Source organism: Cucurbita pepo, chromosome LG09 (assembly GCF_002806865.2).
Source record: "Cucurbita pepo subsp. pepo cultivar mu-cu-16 chromosome LG09, ASM280686v2, whole genome shotgun sequence".
NCBI classification, from domain to species: domain Eukaryota; kingdom Viridiplantae; phylum Streptophyta; class Magnoliopsida; order Cucurbitales; family Cucurbitaceae; genus Cucurbita; species Cucurbita pepo.
Genome location: NC_036646.1, coordinates 2463867 through 2474555, shown reverse-complemented (window position 1 = coordinate 2474555; position 10689 = coordinate 2463867). Strand labels below are relative to the sequence as shown.

Sequence of the window (10689 nt, the reverse complement as noted above, 5' to 3'; positions counted from 1 at the left end):
CCCTGAACTTATGAAGTCTCGTATCTAAATAGGTTCCGAAAATGTATAAATTTATGGAATTTCTTCTGATAAACACAAAAGGCTCCAATAGATCCATAAATTGGAGCTCAAAATCTGCCCAAATACCTTCAACTAAAAGCCTAGTTCATGAAGAAAGCGCTTACATACCAGAAAATAATGGCACGAACATGGCACTCCATAAAGGAAAAGCAGAGCTCAAAAGCACAACAAAAAGCCCCTAATTTTCTGCTTTGCTGTGTAGCAAGTTTATTTGGTTACGAAATTCTGTTCCAAAACGTAAACTTTGCAATGACTATAAATAAGGGGCTTCAAATCTCACCATTTCCACGCATCAAAAGCTGCTCTGTTTTTTTTTTTTCTTTCTTTACGTTGTTGATTATAATCAGCAATGGCCACCACCAGGGCGATTGGTTTGTTGTTGTTGTTGCTGTTGTTGGTTTTGTTAATGGTGGACTTAACTTTTGCTGCTAGATTCTTGAAGGGCTATGGAGGAAATGGCGGCGGAGGCGGAGAAGGGTCGGGACCTTTGTCAGGTTCGGGATATGGCTCGGGTAATGGCACTGGATATGGCGATGAAGGCTATGGGCAGCATGGGAGTGGCGGTGCTAATGGAACCGGTGTGGGCCGCGGGTTTGGGTCGGGAAGTGGGTCCGGGTATGGGTCTGTTGGTGCAGCAGGCCCTGGTGAAGGAGGTGGCGAAGGCGGTGGTGGAGGTGGAGGTGGAGGCTCAGGCTTCGGAAGTGGGTGGGGATATGGCTCGGGATATGGAAGTGGGGGTGGCTATGGAAGCGGAGGGGGTGGAGGTGGCGGTGGCGGAGGAGGCGGTGGTGGCAGTGCAGGAGGAATGGCGGGAGGATCCGGAAAGGATTCTGGATCATGGGTCGGGTTATGGGTCTGGATATGGAGGAGGGGATGAAGAATCACCATGAAAATAATATAAAGTTACTTGTAAGCAATTGGAATAAAGTTTAATGGCAGCCTCGACTTAGGAAGATGCTGAAATTATGGTCTAAATTAAATCTTCTAATTATTTCCATATTCTCCTTATTCTAGATACATAAACTAAAATCAATAATTAATTTATAAACTGTACAATAAAAAAAACGCAATAACGGAAAAGAAAGGGAGAGAGAAATATTTGCGTTGAAGACCCCGAGAGCAACTTGGGCTTCCACTCGACAACCTATTTATTCTTTCACTATAAACAAGGTGATTGTGTGTCTTCATCTTCGCTCCTTCCCCTTATACTCTATTCCCTGACCGAATTGAACTATAAAAGAAAAAGAAAGATTCATTCGAGTTCACTCCAGAACCTATTAGTTGATTCTTTCTCTTTTTCTTTTCCTCTCCTATAAGAAAGATTCATTCTCCTTCACCCGAATTGAACTATAAAAGAAAAAGAAAGATTCATTCGAGTTCACTCCAGAACCTATTAGTTGATTCTTTCTCCTTTTCTTTTCCTCTCCTATAAGAAAGATTCATTCTCCTTCACCTTCAAACACTCGATAAAGCTATTTGAAGAACCTTAACCTCATTCTCCTTCACCTTCAAACAAAGCTATTTGAAAACCTCATTCTCCTTCACCTTCAAACAAAGCTATTTGAAGAACCTGAACTGATTCCCAAACTCATTCACCTCACTCTACTTACTACCTTTGACTAATTTCACTCAAAAGATAGTTACCTAAAAACTAGGAATGAATTTCCTAGGGATTTACCTAACATACACCATAACATACAACACTTTGATTTTGATTGAATTCATCAAATAAATTCAGTTTTCTCCAAACGACAAATGAATACTCAAAATATTAAATATTATTGTGAGAAGAAAAAAAAGAAAACTGAAATAACAATGGTAATCGATACAACAGTAAATAAGATACGAGACTTCTAACTTATAAGATTCAAAATAACTTGGGCCAAAAGAGGGCCCAAGATCAAAATTGGGCCCAAAATCATGATATTAAAAGCAGCCCATCAGCCGACGCAAAAGCCCACGTGGGAATGTTAACAGGACATACAAGAACCAAAGATGTTCAGCAAACCCCAAAATATAAAATAAAATCAACTTTAAACTAAAGAATTCACCAATAAATGAAAATAGAAACAGCCTAAGAAGAAGCTACAATCTGTTTCCGAAGAGAAGGCACGTTCAAACAATTTAATAGAGATAAAGCTCAAACATAAATATAAAATAAATTCAAGGGTACAATTGTATGAACAATTTGAAACTGCTAATCTTTCTTTCTATTTGGCTCTCAGTCATTAAATCATGGCATATCTATCAACCAACGCTTCAACAAATTTGAACTCTATTTCTCCGCTCATTGCCATTGGCATGCTCTCCCTCAGTAGTAAAAATGAAAATCTCCCGGCCTTGCTTCGACTACAAGCATTCACAACTTCCACCATTCTATCACTGTGCTAGAACCTGCATCGATTCGAGACAGCGTGAGAGAACCGTATTGAACGGATTTACGCATCTTTAATGGATTTGAAATGGCATTACCCTCTCAGAAGCATATGCTACTTTCTGCATAATCATCGACTCAGCAGAGCGAATTGCCCGTTGTGAACCCGTAATTGTTACTTTCCTGCAAGGTATGGAACAATCAAGTATGCAATTGTTTCCATGAAGAACTTGCAAGCAAACCTACAGTATGAAGGGAAATATAAGAAAAGAACCTCCGTACCTGTCGGTGGTTCCCGACATGAAATCTCCTCGATCTGATATCTTAATTCTGGCTCCACTGGCCTGTAATAAGGTAAGGTTTATGAACTGAATGTAATCAGAAAGGAAATAGCAAGTGTTTGAGGTGGAGATGTTAAAACCTGACTAATTTCCAGTATGTTTCTTCCACCACGACCAACAACTAACCCGATGTGGCCATCTGAAACGCCAATGGTCAAAGAGTTACTCCGTTCCTCCTGGACAATTTCAGAAGCTCTTCGGTCAACAGTATCGTACAGTCGCTGAAAAGGATAAAAAAAAGATTATTAAAAAGGAAAATATGCAACTGCTTAAAAGTCCCATTTTTTGTGCAGTTGCACGCATTACTGTTTTAAACAGTTAGGAGGGCTGGGGAGAATAGTTGTTAAAAGAGAACACCCAGTATCAAAAGAATATCATTTCAGCTAAATTTTGGTATCAGGAAATTCTGAAATGCAAGAAATTAAGAACATAATAGAAGCATTGAATGGGATTTAAGTTATTTTTCCATCAATATCGATCATATTATAGCTAATACTACGCTTTGCAATGTTGTTTCAGACAATATAATCTAACATCTAAATGAAACCATTCAAATATTTCTCAAATTTTCTCTCGAAAAGCCCATATGATGATATAAATTGTCATGGTATAGTTCCATGGTGAAAGATCAATGAGAGAAAAGCACCAAACCAGTTATTGTCTAGCAAACTCTCGGTTAGGCGACAATTGTGATAGCAAAGCTACTGTTTATGGACAAACCTTATTGTTTGGGAACCTCCCTCCAGCTCCTCCGTTAGATGCATAGTTCACAGCATTGTATGATGCTGTAGCAAAAAACAAGTAAAATATTAAATGGGTACGAAAAATAACAAAACAGCAAAAATCTACACGAGTAAATATTGGGACTCTCATCAGTTGCCTTAATTATTGGGACAACACAATACTCTTTACAATCACCTCCCTTCATAGTTCAAAAGCTGACACACAAGCTTCAGCAATTACATCAACTGAAAGGCATGTGCTCATTGTGTGGGAATCTTGTTTCAATTGCAGGAATCTTTTTGGATATCCTTTGGTCTTGTTTTAGGCTGATGATTGATTTTTAACTAATTGTAGGAACTAATTTTAAGACTTATTGAAAGCACTTGGACGAAGATTAGGAACTAATTTTAAGACTTATTGAAAGCACTTGGACGAAGATTAGGAACTAATTTTAAGACTTATTGAAAACACAGGGACGAAGATTAGACATCTGAAAGTCGAGTGAAATGAACCTCAAACTAGAATTGTCAAAATGGTATTTTAAACCACCAACTAATATGCACCCAGATTGCTCTAATCTAGATTTTCTTTTTTATAGGGTAGAAATTTAAGAGGTTTTTTGCACACCAAGTTCGTGAATGAATCCAACCGTTCCTTAACCACTGTCCCTACTCTTTTTAGACCCATATCTTCGAACTGTGAAGAGATAGGACAACAAACCTCCACAGTGGTATGATATTGTCCACTTAGAGCATAAGCTCTCATGGCTTTTCTTTTGGTCTTTCCCAAAATGTCTCATACCAATAGAGATAGTGTCCCTTGCTTATATACCCATGATCTTTCTCTTAATTAGCTAATGTGGGACTCCAACAATCCTCAAAATCCTCCCTTCGAACAAAGTACACCATTGAGTCTCTCCTTAAACAGTCATTTATCCATCCGTGGCACTATCTAGACGACTCCTCTTCTCTGGACGCACATTGCTAATTTAATAGATTTCTATTTGATCTTCACTGCGACTACACCTTTGAGGCTCACAACTTCTTTGTTCGACGCTTGAGGATTCTATTGACATGACAAAATTAAGATAAGAGCATGTCTCTGGTACCACTAGGACAACGAACCTCCGCAATGGTATGATATTGTCCACTTCGAACATAAGCTCTAAAGGCTTTACTTTTGATTTTTTCCAAAAGACCTCATACCACGGAGATAGTGTCTCCTACTTATATTTACCCATATATTTACCCATGATCTTCCCATCTTCCCTTTAGTAGCTCAAAAAATGAGGTTCCTCAAAAGTATAAGCCCAAAATTGACTTCTTGAATTGCATTTCCATATTTACATTGCGTTAACATTTTACAATTTGACATTCCAATAAATACATTTCCAATTACAGAAAACAAAATCAGTGTAGATACTCAACACTTCTAAATGAAAAAATAGAAAGGTTTGCAAAGAAATGATGGAAAGCAATGCAACAAACAGAAAAATAACATTTAGCAGTATCAATTGATTTTATTCACTCTCGAGGCAGGGTAATGCTTTCTTTTTAACATATCATAAATTGTGATTTAGACCTTGAACTACAACTACTTGTTTGATTCCATAAAACATAAATTACTCAGTCATAACTCATAACCAAGGTGAGGTAGCAGCATCACATATAGCAGAAGAAAGAAGTGCCCCATATGAGATGAAGAACATTTGGTGAACCACAAAATGCATGCGAGCATATAATAGCTTTTGTTAGTAATAATATAATATCACACGAAACATAATTGATAAACAAAGACATACTCGGATATGAAAATGGATAATTCATTGACTGGGTGTAATGTGGATCCTCAGATAGCTTCGAAACAATCAAGTCAGTAGCTCGCATCTGTTCCTCTATGGTACCAGACAGTGTCACAAGCCTATCAGTGGATCCCATATAGTTATTATCCTGGGGGGATATCTTAATGCCAGCTTGAGAATCCTCAATAAATGACCTGCATAATGGTAAAAGTACGTTAGCACCCAAAAAATACATTGTGATGGTATTTTTTAGGTAGATAACCATTAGTAGTAGTAGACAAGATTTATTGAGACCCTCAATTAGGAGTCCCAAGAAACTAACAAAACTTGCATTAATTACAAAGGGGTGTAGTTACGAAACAAAACAAATCAAGGAACACCGAAAAGAGCATTGGACTTTGACCAAACTAATAACAGGTGACAAGTTTTAGTGACATAATTTAAAGATGGAATAAATATCAGAGACAAAAAAAAAAGTCACCAAAGACAAAGAACCACTGGAAATCATTATGAAGCAGATCAATCAAGAAAAAAAATCTTTGGAGGGATCATTTAAAATTAGCATCATCATTTATCACTATCTAAGTCTGATTTTCTGATGCAGCACACATGGAGTAAGCAGAATTTTTCTTCTAGGAGAGATGATCAGATATTTTAGAAGCCTCAAAACTTAAGCAGCTGCTCAAGTTGGCCTACCACCTCAAAAATCAAATGACATTTTGTTCACATATCATAAACTTGCCTCATAAACATGAAGAAATTTGAAATTTAAATGCATGATTGTGCATGATGCTAAATGATAAAGAAAAAATCACTTGACAAGACAAAGATGCAAACAATTATAGAAATTGCCAAAACTTAAACTGAAACTGAAGCCAATGGAATGACCATTACCTGCTCTAAAAAATTCAAGGATCAGATTATCTCCTGACCAATTCATTACAAGTCAATTATCTGATGCAACAAGTTTTCTTCATATAATTCTGGCTTTTCATTTTCCCGACTGAAGTAAACAAGAACTGTTTTATGTATATTCTGATGTGTAGGACAGATACTCCTCAAATCAATGTGAGGGAAGTAAGAGAATGCCACTCAATATGCTTACACAAGGCGGCTTCATAACAATCTTAGAGAAAACAACTAATTTCCACACTTTGAACTTCTATTCTATTTGCAAATCTCAACGAAGTTGAGTTCATCTGTTCCTGAGTTTTCTCCCCCTCTCTCCATTTTTTTTTTTAAATAAAGGAAATCTTAGATAATAATATAATCGTGAAACCTCACAAACACAACACTAACTCTCTGATACTTAAATATTTACACCTCACCATGATATGCAAATACAAGTTAATCCATTTTATTACCCAACTCACCAATCACACAGAAGATTTCTCAAATCCTTAAACAATATCATTACAAAACCATTACTTGCTTCCTGTTAGAATGATCAACATCTAACAGACACCATCTATGGATCGATAAAACCAAACATATTATAATTCCATCACAGCCACAAATTCATTATGTGGTATTCAAACAGTGACCTTACTTGAACAGAATCAGTTCTCTAGGTTGTACAATTCTGTCCATAAGTTCTAAAAGTTATGTCGTGTTCAAACAGAAAACAGCACTAATCTATCAAGTGATATTTTCTTCCTGGAACGTAAACTTAATGAATTATAAAAGAATTCAGTGCCTCCCTTCAATAAAAGTGTATACTAGAACTAGCATAACAGGATCTAAATCTGCATTCTACACAATTACCTACATAGACAGATTTGAAGGGAAAAATTCCTAGATAAACAAGCCAGCAGTTGTTTAACAATCTTTGCAAGGAAAGTGAAACTTCATACAAATTTAGACAGAAAATATCTTCAGGAGCTATTAAAAAATGTTCACTTGGCTATTTTTCCACTGGTCTAAAATTTAAAACCTTAAAATAAGAAAGTTAAATTATAAGTTTAGTTAATAAATTTTCAAGGTTGTATCTAATAAGTCCTGAATTTAAGTAAGTGTTTAATAGGCTCCTAAACTTTCAATTTTGTGTTTAATAGGTCCATAAACTTTCAATTTTGTGTTTAATAAGTCCATAAACTTTCAATTTTGTGTCTAATAGGTCCATAAACTTTCAATTTTGTGTCTAATAGGTCCCTAAACCTCTAATTTGTGACCGATTTGACATTTATAAAAAATCCAAGAACCTATTAGACATGAAATTGAAAGTCCATTAACATATTAGGCCTTTTTAAAATTAAAAGTTTAGGGACCTATTAAGTACAATCTTGATAGTTCGAGTAAACTAGTAATTTGACCAAATTAAAAATAACATTTGAAATTTTAAGCAAGTAAATTATAAAGCAATTAGTAACCAATAAAATGGTAATCGAAGAAATATGGAATAAGCATCATACTTTATCGTGGACCCTCCTTTGCCAATTATAGCTCCACATGAACTGTGGGGAACAATTAGTCTCACTTTTGTTCTTGGTTCAACATCATCTCCTTCTTCAGCATGGAGCTACCAGCAAACAAAATTTTTAATCAGTCACAAATAATGAACATTTAAATTCAAGAGTGAACTTGAACTGCCTAGAGATTACCTCGCTCAACAACTTAGCAAGAACAAGATCCATGGCCTTCAGTATTTCATTTATTGTTCCAGATACCATAATGATCCTATCAGTAGTTCCAGGGAAAAATTCATGATTCCGTGACAATTGGATTCGTGCACCAGACTGTGACTGGAAATCGTTAATTGTTGAACCACCTTTCCCAATTACAGAACCAGCAGCAGCATTTGATACAAGAAACCTAATGTACGTGCCCTTTTCCATATTATCTGAAAATAGCAATTATGATGAGAGTGAAACACTATCCGTAAGCAGATATGGAAGAAAATTGGATATTTAACCACAAAATTGAATAGGCATATACGCATTATCAATTGGAAAATGTAGTTAGATCTTATTCATAAATTAATCTAGAAGGTTGAAGATGTGACAGAGCTAAAGCCTTTGATATAAATCATAATCGTGCCTTATAGAGAAACATACACGTTACCATACTAGATGGTGACATAGAATCTCACTTATAAGTTCTTAATTTTCACATTAAATTTTACATAAGATTCTTTATAAACATTACTGATGAAAAGGAACTGAGAAATGGTTTTATCTATGTTTCAATCCCTATTATAATAAATCAACGCACAAATACTCATTGAGGCGAGTTCAGAAATTCAAATTAGAAGTACATGAAAAAAAAACAAGTTCGTTAAACCAAATAAGCATTCCACATCCAGCTGCCTTCATGAAATTATAGAAGAACCGATGGTTGAAAAAGAGTTTGAAAAATCTTCTGGAACAAACATGAGACTACTCATCTTTCTACTCGCTGTCCATCACCAAATATAGCGAACTTTTGACTATTATGACACACACCGGGAGATGCAGTGCGTTTCTTTATCACTATACGGATGAATCGGTGGCAGTGGCAATTCAAAAAAATGACAACGGCTTCCCAATCATTCGGTCAACTGTAATAAATCTCAATAAAGCAACACTTCCTCACAAAAAATAAAAATAAAAAATAAAATAAAACATGCCAGAAGCCACACTCTCTTTTTCTAAGCTTTCCAGGCAAGGAAGCAGAAGTGCAGACCATTGGAAGTCGAAATTGCACGATTAATCATTTCCTCGGCCGTCACAAATAAATCAAACATAACACACAAAGCTAGGGTTTCATTTCCAACCAGAAAAGATAAAGAACAAGGTAGGACAAAAAAAAATAAACACACAAATTGCATAATTCCACAAACAAACCGATCTGAAACAAAAACACTCGCATACAAGAACAGCTCCAAGCATTAAAAAAAATCATACAAAACAGCGAGAGTAGGGATCAAATTTTCGAAATGAGAGTAAAATAGAGATTGAAATCAGATCAGATACCTGAGTTAGGAGATTTTGGCGGCGGTGGAGATCGCTTCGCAGGAGCCTCAGGAGACGAAACGTATGAAGACTCCGTAGACTCCATTCTCTTTCCTCCTCCTTCACGGCGGCGGCTAGAGAGAGAGAGAGGCGTTGCAGAGCAGTTGAGAAATTGAGAAGAGGTTGTGGCAGAGCGCTCGCAAAAACTCGACTCGTTCAGCACCAAACCCAAAATGGAAGCTCGAGTTGAAGATGCAGTTATGATTTTATTTTATAATTTCTTTTTTTATTTATCTATTTATTTATTTATCAGATCGTTCTAAATGTAAGTTGTTCCTTTTTTTAATATAAATAATAATAATAAATAAATAAATAAATAAATAAATAAATAAATAAATTTTTGGGGGCGTTTGGAGCTGGACTTGAAAAGAGAACGGTGAGCTGTGAGTAGGGAAAGTCAGTCCCAACTACCCGCCTCTATGCCCACCCTTATCTATGAGAACGTCAATCTTTACCCACCAAAACCGCTCCATAACCTCCTCTTATCTAAATTAGGGTTACATCCAATTTCCCGTTATTCCAAACGCTCGTATCTATCTCGACCCTCACATGATCTGGTGGGTGCCACTTGCCTGTCACCTTCTAGGTGATTGCTCGTTGGAGTCACAACCTACTGTTTTCTTGTTATATTTTCGGGAATTTTGAATTCCGTTGTGTGTCCTCATCGGTCGTATCATGACATTTATCTATCTCGACCCTCACATTACCCAGTGGGCGCCACTTGTGTGTCACCTTCTAGCTGACTACTCGTAGGAGTCACAACCTACTGTCTTTTGAGTACAGTTGTGATATGTGTTCTTCTCGATTACATCATGAAACTTGTCTGTCTCGATTCTCACGTGATCGGGCCAGTGCCACATGCATGTCACCTTCTGACTCATTGCTCGTAGGGGTCACAATTTACTGTTTACATTCAACTTTTGTCTCGACTTTTAAGGCTACAACTCATTTGGTATTGTTTATTGATTTCTTGGTCGGTTTGCAATTTTAACGGTATTTCTTGCTTATATTACACCGTCTACGTAAATTTAGTGGAGCTCATTTAATTTCTTGTCAAGTTAGGACCACTGAATTCTGTCTGGTTGTCTTATGCTCACTTCGTAGCTTTTGGGCTCACCTAAAAAATAGTTCGAACTTCATAGGTTAATTTACAGTTTGATTATTGAAATATTGACGAGCGTTAGATTGAGTAAACAACATTCACGTACATTAATTAATTAATTAACTTTAAAAACATTTAACCTCGTATTAAATGTAATGTTTAATGATAGTTGATTTTAGTAAATAGAAAACATCTAGTTCATAAAATTAGCAATAAATGTGATGTTTAATCACGGTTGATTTAGTAAATTCAACCAATTAAAGCTAATAAATGAATATAATGGTTAATCAAGATTAATA

At 36.1% G+C, this 10689-nt stretch overlaps 2 protein-coding genes across 2 annotated transcripts; one reads left to right on the top strand and one right to left on the bottom strand.

Moving 5' to 3' along the window:
* Window positions 1–409: 409 nt before the first annotated feature.
* LOC111802019 (glycine-rich cell wall structural protein 2-like) lies at window positions 410–937 on the top strand. The gene has a single exon (XM_023686277.1). It carries the CDS (start codon window positions 410–412, stop codon window positions 935–937), a length of 528 nt encoding a protein of 175 aa, XP_023542045.1.
* Window positions 938–2077: 1140 nt separating this feature from the next.
* On the bottom strand, window positions 2078–9486 carry LOC111802715 (protein BTR1-like). The gene is made up of 9 exons (XM_023687181.1): window positions 9250–9486; window positions 7900–8138; window positions 7711–7817; window positions 5300–5493; window positions 3496–3560; window positions 2856–2996; window positions 2717–2778; window positions 2533–2617; window positions 2078–2454 (listed from the first exon to the last, which is right to left on the bottom strand). Exons 1-9 carry the CDS (start codon window positions 9332–9334, stop codon window positions 2440–2442), a joined length of 993 nt encoding a protein of 330 aa, XP_023542949.1. The 5' UTR covers window positions 9335–9486; the 3' UTR covers window positions 2078–2439.
* Between the last annotated feature and the right edge of the window lie 1203 nt (window positions 9487–10689).

What these genes read in the sequence shown, in the direction of transcription:
- LOC111802715 (XM_023687181.1), bottom strand. Translation starts at nt 9,334, where the DNA reads ATGGAGTCTACGGAGTCTTCATACGTTTCGTCTCCTGAGGCTCCTGCG. An exon ending in TTATCCATTTTCATATCCGA is followed by an intron (nt 3,561 to 5,299) that starts GTATGTCTTTGT and finishes TTTTTGCTACAG; the next exon opens with CATCATACAATGCTGTGAAC. An exon ending in ACATACTGGAAATTAGTCAG is followed by an intron (nt 2,779 to 2,855) that starts GTTTTAACATCT and finishes ACCTTATTACAG; the next exon opens with GCCAGTGGAGCCAGAATTAA.
- LOC111802019 (XM_023686277.1), top strand. Translation starts at nt 410, where the DNA reads ATGGCCACCACCAGGGCGATTGGTTTGTTGTTGTTGTTGCTGTTGTTG.